At 47.8% G+C, this 18,685-nt stretch overlaps 7 protein-coding genes across 7 annotated transcripts; 3 read left to right on the forward strand and 4 right to left on the reverse strand.

The window, feature by feature from the left end:
- Window positions 1-1,881: 1,881 nt before the first annotated feature.
- Window positions 1,882-2,949, reverse strand: COCVIDRAFT_30922 (hypothetical protein; the record flags this gene model as incomplete). Its single annotated transcript, XM_014696070.1, has 2 exons — window positions 1,882-2,442; window positions 2,593-2,949. 2 exons carry the CDS (start codon window positions 2,947-2,949, stop codon window positions 1,882-1,884), a joined length of 918 nt encoding a protein of 305 aa, XP_014551556.1.
- Window positions 2,950-4,640: 1,691 nt separating this feature from the next.
- Window positions 4,641-5,522, reverse strand: COCVIDRAFT_112601 (hypothetical protein; the record flags this gene model as incomplete). Its single annotated transcript, XM_014696071.1, has 3 exons — window positions 4,641-4,803; window positions 4,852-4,994; window positions 5,043-5,522. 3 exons carry the CDS (start codon window positions 5,520-5,522, stop codon window positions 4,641-4,643), a joined length of 786 nt encoding a protein of 261 aa, XP_014551557.1.
- A 325-nt stretch (window positions 5,523-5,847) lies between these two features.
- COCVIDRAFT_42152 (hypothetical protein) lies at window positions 5,848-7,567 on the reverse strand (the record flags this gene model as incomplete). Its single annotated transcript, XM_014696072.1, has 3 exons — window positions 5,848-6,931; window positions 6,985-7,378; window positions 7,429-7,567. The coding sequence occupies 3 exons, from the start codon at window positions 7,565-7,567 to the stop codon at window positions 5,848-5,850; spliced, it is 1,617 nt and encodes a 538-aa protein (XP_014551558.1).
- A 3,016-nt stretch (window positions 7,568-10,583) lies between these two features.
- On the forward strand, window positions 10,584-11,707 carry COCVIDRAFT_112593 (hypothetical protein; the record flags this gene model as incomplete). The annotated part of the gene is made up of 3 exons (XM_014696073.1): window positions 10,584-10,763; window positions 10,809-11,425; window positions 11,473-11,707. 3 exons carry the CDS (start codon window positions 10,584-10,586, stop codon window positions 11,705-11,707), a joined length of 1,032 nt encoding a protein of 343 aa, XP_014551559.1.
- Window positions 11,708-12,520: 813 nt separating this feature from the next.
- Window positions 12,521-12,889, forward strand: COCVIDRAFT_112563 (hypothetical protein; the record flags this gene model as incomplete). The annotated part of the gene is made up of 1 exon (XM_014696074.1): window positions 12,521-12,889. The coding sequence occupies one exon, from the start codon at window positions 12,521-12,523 to the stop codon at window positions 12,887-12,889; it is 369 nt and encodes a 122-aa protein (XP_014551560.1).
- A 25-nt stretch (window positions 12,890-12,914) lies between these two features.
- On the forward strand, window positions 12,915-14,589 carry COCVIDRAFT_112559 (glycoside hydrolase family 43 protein; the record flags this gene model as incomplete). Its single annotated transcript, XM_014696075.1, has 2 exons — window positions 12,915-13,965; window positions 14,024-14,589. The coding sequence occupies 2 exons, from the start codon at window positions 12,915-12,917 to the stop codon at window positions 14,587-14,589; spliced, it is 1,617 nt and encodes a 538-aa protein (XP_014551561.1).
- Window positions 14,590-16,387: 1,798 nt separating this feature from the next.
- COCVIDRAFT_30927 (hypothetical protein) lies at window positions 16,388-17,774 on the reverse strand (the record flags this gene model as incomplete). The annotated part of the gene is made up of 5 exons (XM_014696076.1): window positions 16,388-16,979; window positions 17,034-17,269; window positions 17,321-17,391; window positions 17,443-17,479; window positions 17,613-17,774. 5 exons carry the CDS (start codon window positions 17,772-17,774, stop codon window positions 16,388-16,390), a joined length of 1,098 nt encoding a protein of 365 aa, XP_014551562.1.
- Window positions 17,775-18,685: the final 911 nt, after the last annotated feature.

Below are 18,685 nucleotides of genomic sequence, written 5' to 3' on the forward strand. Positions count from 1 at the left end.
AAACGTTCCGCCATACACGCTACGGTACACTACCATGAGCCAGGAGGCATCATGGCACCCTGTACCATGACAAGCGTCAATACTGCGAGGCTCGTATCGTGTTTTGTGGGTACATGCGCGTGATAATCTGCCCATTCACCATCATTTCCCAACCAAAATTCGTGATTTAACAGTCAAATAAATCTAAGTGTGAGCCGTCGCGCTTGCTATCCGAAGCATATCTGCGCTCAGCATGCGACATGCTATTTCAATCAATTGCGTGATTTTGAATAGCATTATTATAGTTGCTGGATTCTGGTATCAATTTCACATCGCCTTCCACATCGAGCTATTTGGTGTTTTCTTTCGACTAGGCGTTGGAAACAGGCATCTTTGAGCCATTGGTCTACCAGTCTATGAACAAGGCAAAACGTCATATTCCTGCCTTGACAAAACTAGCAGCCTCATGATTTGTTGAAACCGCTCATGTTGCAGTTCAAGCTGATAATCCACCGGGCATTGCGCTTGCCTTCTTCCTCGAGTCACAAAAGCGCGTTGAATTGACGTAATTCGGATTGGCTTTGCCCAGCCGAAGATGTTGCTAGATTTTCTGACATTGTTAGCTCTTCCTTTCCTCCCTATGTCCATTCACTCAACCGCGTTAAGAAAGGCTGACCGTACTAATGCTGGTGCTGCATGTTCTTTGCGCCAAAGTAAACTGTCTCTGTGGGCTCCCTCAATCATGCATTCCAACAAGGCAATGCAACATCGACCTTCTTGTAGCACCAGTGGGCAAATCCTTGTCCAAGAAAGCAACTCGCTCATGCTATCTTCTATAATTTCCAATCGGCTATAAAGTGCATTAGCTCATCCAGACGTTGAATGCACAATTTACTTACCCTCGCACGGCTTGTTTTATAGCTCAATACCAGGAGGAAACTCTATCAGGGTGACGACGAATTTGATTCCGCTTTCTATTGCTCACGACAGAAAGACCTGGAAGTTCCATGAATTTCATTTCATCGCGGTACCCATTAATGTGGTCGATATCTCCCAATGCGACAGCTCAAGTTCAGCCCTACCTAATGAGACCAGTTATGGTCTGGCCAGCAATTCGTTGATTGGGTTATTCCCGCTTCAGAAAACTAACATCTTGTCCGCCATCTCCCTTGTGGGAAGGCGTAAGGCGATTAGTCAACTACGGACGAGTGTATGTGCCTGCAGGACGGGTAAACTCTTGATGCGATTCCTACATGGCACGTCATGAACATGGACATGCGCAATTATTGACGAAAACGGTAAAATGTTGCGTGTGAGTATTTATAGATGAACCAAAAAGCTGTGGAAGGGCCGAAGGTGTCTTAAGGTGTCTTGAAGTATTATCGGCGGCCTTGGAAGCCATACTGCTGATGAAGTTAGCATGAATAACTTTAGAGAACATTCCATATTGTCATTCCAGGCTGATACGCTATGCTGAAGGAGGAACAAAATCCTATTAACCACAATACGTGATTGGAACTGGAGGAAACAAGGTCAGATCAATCACTGGATATCGTCTGCTGGATATATCTGTCTCATAATGCTTAACTAGTTATGTTATTACGCCTGGCTATAAAGCGGGAAGGTATCTTAGAATGTTACTAATCGACTGTCCGTAGATGACGCGCAACGCTAGTCTACAGTGTCACAATGGCACGGTATGAGAAAGGGCACGAAGAATGTATAGGTCAAGAGAGTAGGTTGTATTATTCTGTACCGCAAATCTCCTGCGTCGCAAGGGCTAACAATGAATTTGAGGTGATTTACTAGCTGTTCAGCTGTAGTCTTAGATTCGCGGGTTCTATCTTTTCCATATTGGCCATGGCGGTACATCTTCGCGTTATAGCGCAAGATGGAATTGAGCTAGACGGTAAGAGAATATATCTGCTCAACTAGGCCATATCCAGTAATGTTCTCTTTGCAGAGTGTTCCAGAGACAGTAGCGTAACCTTTGAAGAGTGTTATTGCTGCGCCGAGTTCTTCCAGATATGCCATCTCGCCAGCCTTGTGTGGGAGTTTGACATCGAGGGTAAGGTCAATGGTAGGTATTGTGAGCTGATACTTCGCATACCACGTTAGATTGGTGTCAGCGGAAATCCATGAATCTGATTCATGCACATTGGGATCCATTGCATGCACCTCATGATGGCCATCAGGAAATAACACTGTAGCGAATGACGACACCTTGGGTGTATCGTCAACGGGCTGAGTCCTCCAGCCACCGATCACCCAACCATTTGGCAGGTAGAAATTGAAAAACCACCATCCATTAATCGCACCCCCAGTACCCCACTGACGATCCATCCATGCAAGGGATTTCTCTGGAATCACTGCTACAGTGGTACCGTTCGTGGTGATAGTACCTGTTACCCACAGCTGGGGATATGCGATTTCGTTGGTGTAACCAGTTCCCCACCAATGGACCTAAAGACGAGAGTATCTTGTTAGCAGTTATAATTACTGCGATTAGGGTAGGCTGTGATATTTTCCTACTTATGGGTGACGTATAATTCATATAAAGAACTCAAAGTCACATTAAGAGCAAAGCATAACTTCCACTGGTTTTGTACGTACCCCTGACCCTCCATGATATAGATTAGGTCCTCGTGGCTCGAATGTGAGGTTAAATGTAGCATGGGGATCGCTGCTTTCCGCATGTTGAACAGATACTAAATCTGCTGTACTCGCATATTGCCTGAGTATGCCACTATCGATATCGTACGTCTTGTTCGAGATAACTCCCGGAACGAGATGGTTTCGGCCATAGTACTCTCCCGTTTCAATGTCTAATAGGGAGACGAGGGAATTGGTAGAACCTGGTTTGGCAGCTTTGGAAAGACAAGCAATACTGAAGTATTCATGACCGTTGTCTCCAGACAAATAGGATGCGTACCAGTAGCTCTGGACTGGTTCACCAGATCCAGCCGTCATCGACCTTGTTAAATTGGAGTTTGGGCCATAGATCTGACAACATTTTAGATCTGTTGCTTAGAAAGACACATACAGACTCACTGTATACGCCTCTTGCAAGAGATTCGTATTTGATGGTGGGCGATTAAATCCCAGAGCAGAGCCTGAAATAGTAGTAATTACTAACAAAGATGGTACGATATACATCTTGAACGGTAGTAGTAATGGTCAAATGATGAAGCGTTTGTCCTTTGGATACGCAGATTAATACCATTCGGAATGCGACTTAATGGCATATTATACATGTAGCTGGTAGCTGCAGGATTGGTTATTAGTTATCTGATAACGGCGAGGTTCAGCTCAGCGCTAATAGATCACGTCTTAGCGATGACGTAGAAATTTGACATATTCCTCTCGGGTCGGAAAGAGGCTATCCCCGTGAGGATTTCAATGACATGACAGGACCCATCCCTGTCATGTTGTTCGAGAGCGCTCACGTGATGTTGTTGATATCCCCAGACCGTAAGTTTGAAGCTTCGGCCGAAGCAAGATATATCACGTGGCATATTGCCTATATAACCTACTAGCAGCTCAATGTTCTACTAAGATGCCCAGAACAAACCATTACCCGTCTACAACTCGGAGCTGGGCGGATAATGTTTGAATCGATAGCCATTGCCTTTCGGGGTTCTTCTCTATCCGACCCGAGATGAATAGTTGCATATTCGCGCTTGTACTACAGGTACTTTGGCAGTGAGGCAAGCAAGCACCAAACTCAATATCAATGTAGTATATTACACCGAAGAATACCCGGTTTAAGATAGATATAAAGTAGTCTGTTGCAGATCATTACTGCATGTACAGGCTATAACCAGGCTCGCCGAGTGCTTCATGTGTCGGGCGTAGTCCGACAAAGCCGTGCTTACATATGCTACACTGTAGGAATACATAAGCATGCTAACATAGCTGACGACATGTGCAGTATTAGTTATGAGCCAGAAAGGTGCAGCTACTCTGTAACTAATGCGGCAATCGCGGATTTGAATGCTCAAATCATGTTATCATCGAGTGCATACACATAGATGCAAGGCTTCATTGCATCAACGCATGCTCTACCTACTTAATGTGCATATCTGCCGCGTCCTGATTGGACAGCTAGTAGTATTAGTTAAAGCCAATCCTGCATGCGACTTCCATATCATATTAAAACAATGTAATTACGTTTTCACATGACACACGAAATATATCGATGATCCCGTGTGTGCTAGTCGTATCTTTGTTTGGTGAGTGATTTTTGAGTAAGTCTTAGGGGAAAGATTTCGAAAGAACAAAAGGCAAAACCGCTTGGCCTGATCTAGCCATCCTTAATCGAAACTTTCCTAATCCTGTGAGATCATGGAAACAAAGTACATAGATACTTTGAATCCAGTAACATCTAGCTCTGCGTAAAAGAATGCTGAGAAGCAGGGATCGAGGAGGGGACGGCTATTGGTACTACAACTAATAGCATGGGTAGTTCTGCTAGGGTTACGAGAACGATTATTAGAGGAAACCCGAGTATTGCAGGCGCGGTAAATCCGGAGGCACTAAGACACGATACATTCTACGAATATAGGCCTGCAGATGAGCCGTAAGAGGTGGCAGTAACTATACTGGTGTTTTGGTAAGTCAACTAATATTGACACGTCTGGGCTGCTTACCCTTCGTGTACATTATATTGTGGACCACGCGTTATCAATAGGAACCATAGCGCCGTTGATCATTTGTGATTCGTCTGAGGCGAGAAAGGCGATGCCCCGCGCGACATGATCAACACCTATGTAGGGAACAGGTGTTCCCTCATTATCTTTGGATACGTGAAGCTGCACAATCGGGCTAACAGAGTAAGCCATTGTTATATACATCGAGCGAGAGAGGGCTTACAAAAAGGCATTGAAGCCGGCGGAATCAAAATGCTCCATCTGCACTGAACTTGCAATGTTTGTGGCGACACTTCCTGGCAGCACGCCATTACAGCGAATTCCTTCGTTATGGAATCGCCATGCGACATTTTTGGTAGCACCAACCTACGGACATGTCAGTATTCACTATGCGTGTGAGAAATCTTTACGTACTAGGCCATGTTTGCTAGCCGTATAAGCAATTCCTGCACTCGCGCCAGACATGCCCGCCTTGCTAGCCACATTGACAATAGCACCCTTCTTCTGTGCTTTCATGGCGGGCAGTACTGCCTTCATCATACGAATCGGCACGTTCAAATTAATGGCCATGACTCTTTCCCATTCTTCCTCGTGGATCGTGTCGGCGCTACTCCACCCGTCACTAACGCCTGCGCAGTTGACCAGGACATCAATACGATCATGCTTGCCAATGCATTTTGCCACGGCATGTTCAACGGCTTGAGAATCAGCAAGGTCGGTCTGATAGAAGATAAAAGTCGAAAAGTCCTCGGCGAGCTTCTGGGGCTGTGCACCAATATCTATACCAAAGACAGAAGCTCCACGTTCCAGGAAAAGGCGTGTCGTCGCGAGGCCTATACCAGAACTGCACCCAGTGATTATAGCAACCTTGTCTTGAAGGGAAGCGATAGACATTGCGCGGAATTGAAGCTTTACCAACAAAACTGGACGGTAGGATATGATTTGTACAATATTGGTGCATGTTATATTTGGTGGGAGATGCGCAGCGCCGGAAAATCTAGCATGACGTCAACGGTTAGCGTGATAATCTGGGTTAGGGTTAGATCTACTTGTGTGTCCAAACGCGCAACATAGGTTTATTGGGTATATTCTTCTAAGACTCTACACCTACAATGACTGCTCTGAATCCAATCATACAAATGGAACTCGCCCATGGCTCAAACAACCACCACCCTCAGACTCGGTACACTACACCCTGATGTAATGCTTGTCGATCACGCTACTGAATCACCTCCTCCATGCGATGCACATCGCTGTCCTTGGTCCATCTTCTAATCTTCTTTCCTAGACCATAGTACAGTGGGAATGCGAAAAGAGCCGGGCCAACGGTGCAAGCGAAAATGACCATGGCCGGCGTCATCCACCCACTCTTACTCTCATGTGCTAGATCAAAGACCCAATAGCTATATGAGAAGGCAATGAAGTTCTTGCATACAGTCGCCACCACCATGATTTCGCCAGAGATGGGTTTATAGCAGTCGATTGCATAAGCGATGCAAATAGTAGGCACCGTGGTGACGCTAAGTCCGGCGAAGCCATAGCCCCACACAACAATGTGGCCCCATGCCCATTGGTGCTGGTACGCGAGGCCTCCGAGGATCAAAGAGAGCATGGTGATGATCATGTAAAACCAAAGTGCAGGAAGACGCATCTCTGCTTCGCGCACACCACCGTTCTTGCGAGTCGCCCGAGCAGCCACCCAATCTGAATACGGGCCTGCTGTCGCTAGACCCACCAGCGCACCGATGGCGAAGGCGAAGTTCGTGTAGCCAACTTGGTCGGGTCGGAAGAGGTAGGGTGGCGCCGCAAGGATCGGAGACTCGGTGATGTTGAAAAAGAGAAGAAGATCAGCCGGACCGGCCAGCATCAACCCAGCCCATAGGATAATAGGGTTGAAGAAAACCTTAATAGGAGTCCATGTATCGCGCACAACAAACATCCTCCATCTGGGGTCGGGCTTCCGGAACGGCATGAATTGTGCACGAGACGGGCGGCCATTCGCCATTACAGAAACATCCGACGTATCCTGGCCCAAGTCGTTGGCTGTAGTAAGCGTGGCTTGTTTTTCGAGCTGACTGTCGTCTTCGCTGTTGCGCTCGTTTTCCTTGGCTTGTACGGGACTATTGGTTGCGACGGCATTGCTGCCACGATAGTACTTTGTTTCTGGGAAGGTGAATGCAATAAGAATGATTGAGACACCTGAGAGTGCTGTCTCGAGCCAGAAGAACGATTGCCAGCCATAATGACCTCCAATAGCGCCAGCCATAATAGGACCAAGGAAGGCTCCCATGAAATATCCAGTGCTTTATCAATGTTAGGAGTTTCTCATGCATCTCACAGCCGCCCTTGTACTTACAAGTAAACACCGGTCCACAGGCCTCGTTCGTGCAGATAAAAGACATCAGCAATCATCTGAACGGGAATGCTCTCGCTAGTCGCACACACTAGACCATTCACCGCCCTAGCTGCCAGGAGACTGCTATGGCTCGTCGCTAGCGCCTGCCACACGCATGTCAAAAGAATCAGCACAGAAAACACCAGACTAATGGCGCGACGTCCGAAGATGTTGGACAGTGGCACGATGATGAAGTTTGCGAAGCCCAGCGTAATGACAGTTATACCAGTCAACATGGCTAACTGATTGTTGTTCAAGTGAAACTGTGCACCCAGCAGTGGGAACATTGGGGCTATGGATAGCGCACCAGTTACAGATATCCACGTAAAGAGCCATTGAGAGGCCATCACCATCACTATGATCTGTCAGTATGGCGATGATAGTTCATGTTTCTGCAAAACATACTCTTCCATTTACGGCTCCAATTGAGGGGATCTCGTGGATCAGATGACGGCTTCGGAATGAGTTGTTTCTCCACCGAACCATCATTGTTCATGATCTCAGTGCCAGGAACGAGTTCGACATTATCAGGGTTAGCAGCCATCTTTTTACAGTTGGTATTGATAGACGATAGAAGTTGAGGTTGATCTGAGATTGATGGAGTGGAGAGAACATTTATGTAGTCTCCGGGTGCATTGTGGCATTCACACCAATGGTGCTCAAGATTCTGCCGATGGTGCACTCCAAGTCCGCGTCGGAGAATGCGTCGATGCGAGGACAATGATTGGAACAAGATCTGCAGTGGGAAACTTTGATCATCGTCCCAGTTCTGTGAACTGGTTGGTTGCTCTTCTAACACTATCAGTTCAAGTTGCACTAAGCAAAGACTGCAGTGATGCGTCTGGCTCGCACCTCCGTAGTGCATCGCTGACCCTTGCAAAATTTCCATTCACGATGCATTTTCAGTCTTGGCAATAGTTGGTGGAGGCCTGGATAACGCGGTTACCATGTTTGGGATCTTTTGATAGCAAGGCCTACACCACAGTATACCACACAATTTCGAGATTCCTGGAGGTGGGACATGCATGGCGGTGTGTACAACGCTGACCTCTATGGAAAAGCATCGATAAGTGCGGAGCGTGTCAGCAGCTCTTCCTTGCATTGATCCAAGGAACATGATGGCGACAGCTTCAGACTATCACCTTACAAGCGCATCAAAATTATCTGGTTGTTCTCTCCAGATCCGGAGTTCCGGGATATGCGAAAGCTGGATTATGGAGTCGACCCTTGGATAGCAGAGGAGCGAGCATGCACCACTTCGCAAAGATGGCGCTGCGATAGACCTGAGGCTTGACTACTCTCGGGTTTGAAAGTGGAGACCCACGTCTGTGCTAGCGACGGGCGCCGTCCGGGATCGCGCGTCGGAACTGCGGGGAGGCGTGCTGACAGCAATGCACCATCGTCAGCCCTGGATGGACACGATGACGAGAATTGCGTCTCCAAACCCCCTCGCACTTTTTTCGATTCTGGATTCTGCAAATTTCCTATTCTGGTGAAAATTATAATCGTCCTATACAGGTGTACTGTGCGCCGATGGCCATCACTATGAGTGAGCTGAAGACAAGGCGCGACCAGAACCAGCATCGCAAGTGTTGAACTTGCCAGATAAGAGAAAGCTTCATCAATCTCTTATTCAACGGTGGTACCTGGAAGAAGAAATATGCGGATAACGCCTGCATGATTGAGTGTCGGTGAGAGACGATCTCCATGAGCCTACCCTGCAGACCCAAGGGTTTGTCGGAGCCATGATATCCAAGAATTGAAGCTCTTATTTGAGAATTTTAAAATGTCTGGTTTTACTATATGCTAGTGTCTTTTGGCGTACGCATTTTTGCCTGTATCAGTAGAGTCGCACACGTTTGAGGACTCTACTTGGACTGGTGCCTGATCCTGAAACCAACACATATATTGGATAGCTTAGCAAATGAATCATAAAGATAAAGCGACGGTCATATTATTAAGGCTTTGCTACATTTTATAGTACCTTTTCGGTGCGTATTTGATGAATGTGATAGCGCCGCCGTCCGCACCGGACTTCTGTTGACCACATCTTTTCGGGAACAACCCAGAATGCCTGGATGCAAAACTGGTATCAATTGGTTTGATCGGCAATCCAACAACTTGGCCAATTGTGATCCTATTGCTTACCGATCTTTCGATCGTTTCAGACTAATATCTTCTTTTGCTAGAGATAAGCCAGGGAACAAGATACAACATGCCTAAATTGTGCAATCACTAGGCTCACAGCGGGTCCAAGAATTATACGGGTGAAGAACATAGATGCTGATCAGGAACCAAAACATAATAGCGCCAATTCAGTACCAAAGAAGCGAAAGGTTGCTGAACTATGTCCAATCTGGAAGTGGGGGCGCCCTCATTCCTTTACACACTCACATACACCGGTGTCGGCATTACATGTATATTACAACGTTTGATATGCCTTCGCAGCTGCAGATGTTGTATCGTTTTGAACAGCATTGCGATACTTGTTCGAATATGATATTCAGGTTGCCGAAAGTGAAGAGGACAATGCAAAATTCTAACTAGATCTAGCTCGAGGTTGAAACCGTAGCAGATTGCTAATGAACGCGGTGCTAGAAATAAACAAATATAGCTCCTGCGCAGTAAGACGTATGTAGTGAATAGCGTTCAACACTAGCATCAGAGTGCACAATCCAAGAATTCAGTGACTGTCTGATGTTTCCAGCAAGACGACAAAGACCGTCTGTCAAGCTGTACTTGCAGAGCAAGATTGTTCGCTTCGGAGAACCTCATGTGATAGAGAAAAACTGCTTTCGTCGTGAGATGCGCTGCGATTATCTCTGCACAGTGCAACAGTATCTCACGTCTATAGGTCTGCTCCATATCGCTAGGACAGCTAGTCCCCGAAGCCACTATCTTCCGTTTCTCTGCTATCCTCTCAAGTCGCTTCTCTTACAACTCAACCTCTTCACTTTGTGTGACAATGTGGTAATCGACAAAAGAGCATGGTACCTCTCTGATCGTCGATATCACTGTACACTCCATTTATTGATCCGGATAAGGGTGCTCTTGTCAACTGATCGTTTTTTTTCGAAGAGCCCCATTTTCAGAAAGGCTCCCCAGATGCTCCATAGTATGTACAGTATCCGCCTTGCTGGTCGTTTTTTCGGCAGTTGATACCGAGCCTATCCGCAGCACGCCACGCTCGAGACACCAAAGGCCGCGTGGTTGTATGGAGCAAGATGCGAAGCGAAAGCTTAATAGAGCTTATTTATGACAATCTTGAAGCAACTGCCGATTCGCTGCATAGATTGAACATTTATCCAGACAAAACGTGGAGATGATCAAGCCCCGTCTCTGACGATCACTCATGGAAGAATAAAACGGTTCATCAATGGACATGACATTATTGGTACACTTGCTAATTATCAAATGAATTTTCATCTTTGCTTTATACAAGGTGACATTCATATCATAGCTAACGAAATCCAGGAGTTTAGCATGAGCTTAAAAGGTCTATATGTTCATAATATGTTTTCTCATTCTATCCCAGCAACTTCTTTCTGAAAGCTGTTACGATGTTTTGGCCTAGATTTGCGACCGTCCCGCTCCTGGCACAATGTGTCTTATCCCAGAACATGCTACGGTTCGCATGTTCGCAGCTGACTGTCGAACGAGCGGATCCACTTGTGACTCCCGGGCAGCGGCCCTCACCGCATACCCATCAGATTATTGGAGGGAACTCTTTCAATCTCACCGTATGATTCTTTCATTCATTCCATGGCACTGACTGACATTTTCAGATGGAGCCCGGCGTGTTTGATCCACCTACTCGCTCCACATGCACATCTTGCACCTACAGTGAAGACTTCAGCAACTATTGGACTGCGTCGCTATACTTTCGGTCACCTGATAATGGTACTTTTCAGCGAGTGCCTCAATTCGCCAATGTCGGGCTCCAGCAGGATGGCGGAATGACGGTCTATTACATGCCGTATTCGGCGAAGAATAACAAGATGACAGCCTTCAGGCCTGGGTTTCGCATGATCGCCGGCGACCCTATGGCCAAAAGGCCAAATCGTGTTAGTATCTGTCATCGATGTTTGGGCAACGGGGAAGGGTTTGCTCCATGCGACGCGAAAGACACTGCAGAGCTTCCGAACAAGTACTGCCCGGGTGGTATTCGGGCGACAGTGATCTTTCCATCGTGCTGGGACGGTAAGAACCTCGACTCGCCCGATCACAAGAGCCACGTTGCATACTCGAATAGCGGTGGCCTCGGGTCACCGAATTGCCCTAGTACACACCCAGTTGCTATTCCGCAAGTCATGTACGAGATCATGTGGGATACTGGGCGATACAAAAACAACGCATGGTATGGCAATGGTAAACAGCCGTTTGTATATAGCTTTGGAGATGGGTAAGTGTTATCCAGTAACATCTTCAACATTCACTAAACATGTGCAGTACCGGTTATGGCCAGCACGGCGACTATCTCTTCGGTTGGAAAGACGACTCTTTACAGAGGGCTATGGATGCTCTTCCGAGTGGCAAGTGTGCTAACGCCAATTGCCAAGTTCTGAAAATACAGCCTGCTCAAGATTCGATGAAGTGCAAGAAATCGCAACAAGTGGTTGAGGATGTCGGTGTGGGCGGAAATTGGTTGAAGGAGCTCCCGGGTGGTATGCCGGTTACCTACTAAATCACGAACATGGGCAAAGTAAAGTGTTATTTAGACTGTCGTTATTCCGATTGCTTACAGTATGTACGAATTTTATCCAAATAGCATCGGGTAGGGTGCAGCCAAGTTTGTGCTGATTCGAATATTGCTTTCGCATCTGCCGAAACGTGATAGCTGCGTAATTGGTCCGGAGATAATTGTTGTGGAAAACAAGGTTGAACAACAGAGCAAGGGGCATATCGGCAGCTTCGTACGAACCAAAATAACTGTCCATGGGACATCCTCGGCATTTGTGATAGCAATATCGTTGGTGGCGCATCTGGCGCTCTCGGTAGTTTCGACATGGCTTGCCCTGCCGAGAATGACGTGCATCGCCCAGAGTTTGATATTCAGATGTACTCCCGGCTTCTGTAAGAGAAATCGACGAGTCTGACAACAAAGGCTTGAGTGTGCTGAAAATGATTTAGGGTGGGCTCAAAAAGGAATTCATCTTACAAGGATCCCATTGCAAGCTCGCTACCTACCCTGTAAATTTACTCACCGTGGAGAATATACGCTGTATGTCATATAGCAGTACCCTTGATTCAAGTCCAACACGCGTATGTATGTAGGGTCTACCAGGCCATGACTACACCTAGAGACGGTGTCATTTTCGCGACGTTCATGACAGCGTGCCATGCAATAAATGTCATGGGCTTTGCATACCCGGGTCTTTGATGCCAAATGGACACTGGTAGAGCGTGCGATAGCTTCCTTTAACCGTGGACGGAAACATTGCCAAATTCTGATTTCCGACTTTTGATGGAGTTATGTGTACGGGGTTGATTGTTTGCCATGAGAAATCCAAGACTCTCATACTGCCAAGCTACCCCTCACTCACCCCATCTGTCCTCAACGGCTTCTTTTCGACCCACAACGACTCCGAGGTCCCGAGCCGTCACCCGCTGCAGCCGTAGATCCCATGATTTGAGGAAAATAGCTGTGCCGCATCGGTGCCGGCTTACTCGAAATAGAACAGCGCTCACAACAGTACGATTGTACTTTAGTACTATTTACTTACACGCGGTACTACTTAGTGCTCGGCGGGCAACGTTCGTCTTGATGCACGACAACTTGTGCCACGTATCGGGAAATTGCAAGTCGTACCAAAGGCCAACTTTCGACCTGCAATTGTTCTCTGGACCGGGAAGCATTAACGTCTGACTGCCTACCTATACAACGCAGAAATATGGCGTCTTCAAAGACCGGCACGTTTGCCAACCCGGTTCTTCCGGGCTTCAATCCCGATCCATCAGTCATTCGGGCCGGGAATGACTTCTTTTGTGTTACATCCTCGTTTGAGTATTTCCCTGGGGTGCCAATTTACCACAGCAAAGACCTCATCAAATGGGTCTTAATCGGCCATGCTCTTACGCGCAAGTCGCAGCTTGATATCAAGACCCCCGAACCTGGAGGTGGGGTTTGGGCAACAACTATTCGGTACCATAACGGCGAGTTTTACATAATTACCAATTCTTTCGACCGGTATCGTCCGCAAATCGATGATCGCGTATGGCCTCGGGGCTTTTACGTGAAAACCAGCAACATCTGGAATGACAGTAGCTGGTCAGATCCAGTATATTTTGATCAAGTCGGCTTCGACTTTGACCTCTTCTGGGATGATGATGGAGTGGTATACTTGTCATCCTGTTATCGCAAGATTGATCGCTCTCCGGATCCCAAGATACGAGATTTTGCTGTTCACATATCCACGGTCGATCTCAAGTCTGGAACTTTGACATCCAGACCACGGATGATTCGCGATTCCGCTTCCGGTTTCGCCGAAGGCTCCCATCTCTTCAAGCGCAACGGCTACTACTACTTGTTCACTGCTGAAGGAGGTACTGAGTCTGGGCACTGCGAGTATGTAACCCGAAGCCGAGAAGGTCCTTTCGGGCCGTGGGAAGCAGCGCCGCACAACCCATTATGGCGCAATACAACAGATGATGATATCCAAAACACTGGGCACTGCGACGTGGTTGAGGATTCCCAGGGTCAGTGGTGGGCTATGTGTCTAGGTGTGCGACCCAGGAGAGAAGGTAGCTCATGGCGAACCTCGGTCTTCGGGCGCGAATCGATGCTGCTTCCGGTTCGCTGGGAGAATGACTGGCCAATATTCAACGAAGGCAAGGCGGTTGCATTGCGAATGGAGGCGCCAAATGGCTACGTCGTCGAGGATGACAAGAGATGGAGAGACGACTTTACGGGAATCAAGTTAGGGCTGGGTTGGTATAGAAAAAGTAAGGGGACTTATTCATCACTATTTTTAACTAGGGTACGGTCACTAAAACCGCACAGATACCCCGGTGAGACAGGACTTCTCGATGACAGCCCGCTCAAATGAGCTCACGCTGTATGGTGGCCCATATACCTTGTCGATGCCTGCTTGCCCGACACTTTTCCTACGGAAGCAAAAGCATTGGCCTGTTATTTGGGAAACCCAACTAGATTTTCAGCCTGAAGCAAGACGCGTCGAGGCAGGGACTGTCGTTTGGTGGAACCATACGTGCTACGCCAGCATAGGGATTACACTTGTCGAGCGCGATGGACGGCTGCAACGAGCCGTCCGATTGACTGACCCAGACAAGGAAGTTAAGGAGGCAGTCATATCAGAGCAAGGTGCAGTAAAATTGATCATTGAAAGCACTGAGACTAGCTATCGATTGGGATATCGAGATGTCAATCATGACGCACACGAAGCGAATGAGAGCTGGACCTGGCTGGGCAACATTGACACCCAGGTCATGACGCGCGCCCCTGAGGTTGGACAGCCTTTTACAGGTATGATGATGGGGCTGTACTCTTTTGGTGAGATGCAGCCTGTTCTGAGTCCAGCGCATTTCGCGTATGCAGAGTTTCGATAGTTGCATTACTGTAGTATAGCCTGGTATCGATTTCAGTGAACATGGTAAATACGATACCGAGACACGCAGGGAAAAGCTTTGGGGATTGATGATACTTATACCAAACATACTATGCTCGTGCTATTTTTTCAAAAAGGTAGCAGCTAGAACTCACTTGGTCTTTTGTGTTACTTCGGATGTGCCCAATTTGAATCCTTCGAGCATATAAAACTTGCAATCTGACTCGAGACGATACGAACCATCATAGCTGCGTTGGACGCGTCATGGTTGAAGGGTTCCGTACAAGGCCGGGTAGGAGTTCTTAGTAAGACAATTCCCTGTAGAAATCGGGTCCGTACCTTGTTTCCAAGCCACATATGCATGAGCCCTTGCTCATATAGATAAATGGAAAACACGCAACTATTCCGAGCATTTAACTGGGTGGCGATATGCAACATCAAGATTCTGCACAATTCACCTTTTTTTCATAGTCACAAGATGTGCGGCCCACCACACTTTTGATGTTGATAAGAGACCGACGAGTTTGATCGCTAATGCACCATCCATCCCCTTCGGAGAAAAAAAGATGAGCAGACTTGATCCCTCGTGTATCATGTATCTCCTTGGAGTAAAGAGTAAACGCACTTGACCAAAGTCTCCTATCCGAAGATTGATCTGCAGGTGTTATCGATACTGAGGGCGTCGCAAAGATCTTCATCATTTACCAGAAGTGTATGACCTTAGGCCAACCATGTGGCTGTATCGCTTCCAACTGAGAAAAAAGAAGAATAAACATCTAGACGTCGGTTGCCATGTAACAATTAAGGTTCGCATCCGCTCCACAAGCCTAATGTCAGCCTCGGGAATGCCGGTCGCAGCATCGCACCTCGGAACAACGAGGTCTTAGTGGTCGATCATAATAGAGATCGGGAATAGGCATGAGATCCACTCACAATACCTCAGAAACACACGGGGACAGGCGATTTCTCTAATAAGACTGGCCCTGTAACATCTGGATCATGAGGCGGACATATCGGTCCGATAGCAATAGATAAGGCGGGCTTGGGCATTCGTCCAGAACTGAGGGATTTGGCACGGGGAAAAAGGGGGGGACAGGATGCCACGGCACCGCGCCACGCACTCATCATCGGGCCTTTGGTGGGCGTGTGGCATGATGCCAATGTTTGTGGCTATTGCAACGGATCGAGAGTGATGCAATTTCACCAGCTGTCAATAACTATGCGATAAATGGCCACAAGTCGGGACGCAGGTCAATATTGGTGTGTGGCGCAAGCTGGTGATTAGCTGCAACGTCATTCAACAAGATGAGGTTAAAGTTTTCAAAGAAGCTGCTAGGGTCAAGAGCTTAGGGATACGACTGGCAGGTGCTTGTCCATGACAGTGGTAGATGCTTAGGCGAGAGTGGTCCGCCGGGGACCGATAGATATCGGGCCTTTTTTACCACTGATGGCGCAAGCGTTCCGCGCCAATAAGGCGGGCCGGAGCTAGATCAAGATGGGCCTAGAACTACTTAGTGTCCTACACAGAAAGTGTTGTAAGCAACCAGGCATGCACAGACAACGGATGTTGCCTACATGCGTACTTACTTATAGATTGGAGGTTCAGATTGCCGAATCGTGCAAGGGCCATTACAGGGAAGGAATTCCTGACGTATAATAACGGAGAGAATGAGCCGGGTATCGGAAAGTTGTGGAAAACAAATGGAGCGATAGGAATGTGGAGGACAGCAATGTGGAGCAAGGAGAATGCGGATTAAATTATTATGCCCTAGCTATAGGTCTACTACTGCACAGGGGTTTCAGTGTCGTACGAGGTCTTTCTGGCTCTCGCTATCGCTGACCCTCGAGCTGTCGTCATAGTGCTGCTCAATGTGTCGAGAAACGTAAATGTTTTTGCCCAAGATGTTGTCATCGCTGGACTTTTCTGGGCGAGCCACGTGGGAGGACGAACCCAACTCAATGTCACCAGCGCCGGCATGCCTCGCTGTGCTTCTGATGCCGTGAGACATGCTTTTGGATTTGCCTAGTCCACCCGTTCCCAGCCCATAGCTATTGCTGCCACCGCGCGATGAGAAGCCGGGTAGGACCTTGACCATGAGTGGTTTGAGTGCTGGTAGCGATGCACATACAATGGCCAGGTTCATTTCGATTGAGGACCAGTACGCTACTGGTGCACTGTAGTAGGTAGAGTCTCGTTGGTTTGAGACAAGAACAGTGAGTGCGTGGAGGCGAAGGAAGGATACCAAGCACACGAACCATCCAATTGTCAAAATTGCGATGAGGGCTATCTTCGGGCGTTTGGCGATTTGTAGGTTCCAGATGACCTTTACAGGAAGGAAGGCCACAAGAAGATCGGTGAGGATGTTTATGGCGGCATTGAGGAACCAGATGCTATTTGGACCTTGTCAGCAGAGGACACGGATAATGCGACACTTTTTAGCTTACGTTAGGTAGTCTATACATGAGGATTCCAGCGGTTCACCCACTTTGGGAGGAATGGGTTCGCATGTATACATTGCTACGACGACCATAGCAACTCCCCATACTATACACAATACCATGATAATGTAGAGTGGTATGCGCATCTTGCGTACGGTGAAGATTCGGCCGTATTGAAGCAGGATGGATACCTTTGTAAAGGTAAGGCTGAGGTTATAAAAGATGATGCTATAAAGCAGGTACTGCTGATCGTTAGCAAACGGATATGCGTGAAAACTGTGCTCCAGTCGTACCTTGAGGATTGGCCGGAACCCTTCAGGAAAGTCGATGAAGATTGCATGCTTGCCATTGCCTGCGTCGGCCTCTACAATGAGTTAGTGGGACTATCTTCTATAAACTTTACATGGTGGCTTACGAAGAATCTGGAAAACGCATACGGCAGTAGACATTGCCTAAGTAATATGAGTCGGGTATTCAAACGTGTCAGTGTCGATGAGGCTCACCAAAGACATCACTATTGCATAATCCTAAAACAAAAAGCGTTAAAATAAATCCGTGGCGAGGAATTTTTGGGTAGATAATTACCTCCCAACCGAGTTGCAGTCCGATGTAGCGCAAACGAGTGAACAGTCGTAGGCTTACGGCAACATAGGAAAGTACCGTGAAAGCAATGACAATGGACTTTGTGAGAGGACCTCTGTCCTCCCGGGCCAGGGCGGCCAACTGGTCAGCGGTCAGTTGGTCCATGGTGCTTGCGAATAATGGATCTAGCGACACGGATATGGCCAAGTTATTAATACAAGAAGTCGAAAAGACGAGACCCTGAGGGGCGCCTCTTCACATGGGACCAGGAGTAGTTTGTCTTGGACTGTGTGGCGTTACAGACATGAGGGATGGGATCGAGGTACCTGGCCCACAGGCTTCGGAGGCTAATACGCCCACAACCCGACATGCCGCCAGTGGCACGCGAAACTCTAGCCCTGACAATTGTGAGGAGGCGATCTGATGGAGGTGTGCCTGATGGCTGAGCTAGAATTAGTGCGTGCTGCGAATGCTAGAAGACCAATCATAGCGCATGTCACACAGAGAGCACTGGCAAGTATGCGCCATGCCGTTGCTGAAACTGGCAATCTGTCCAGGGCAGCAGTGAACAAAGTGATATGCGTAGTATAGCCGTGCATCAGTTGCAAATCCGGCGGCCAGCGTGATGAGCTTGGATGCAATGCAGGGCACTTGAGGTGGTATCCCGGCAGCCGATGCAGATCCGACAAGTACAGTGATATGGTATGGGTGCAGATGTACCAGCTGCCTCGGCCCATTCACAGTGACAAGAAGCACGATCAACTGGAGTTTTCCGGGTTGGGGATCCAATAAAGTTTTGTCCAACAGTTCCCTGCGGCCAGCTAGCTATCGACTAGCAGCCGGATCTGCGGCTTGGACCCAGTCGTCCATGCTTCCGCCCGTGATGCAAAGCGCTTTGTCCGTCGGGTCGCGGGATAACGAAGGCCTTTTCCGCACGAGTAATTGAAGACTGAAATTGGCGTCGTAGAAGAGTCCCATGTTCGTCTGGGGTAGAACAGTGGATTTTGCAGCAACGGTCAGCTGTTTGCATATTTAGTGGGCTCTTGTCGTATTCATCGCGTCGTCGGCCCCTGGCT

The sequence above is a fragment of the Bipolaris victoriae genome, assembly GCF_000527765.1.
Source record: "Bipolaris victoriae FI3 unplaced genomic scaffold scaffold_135, whole genome shotgun sequence".
NCBI classification, from domain to species: Eukaryota; Fungi; Ascomycota; class Dothideomycetes; order Pleosporales; family Pleosporaceae; genus Bipolaris; species Bipolaris victoriae.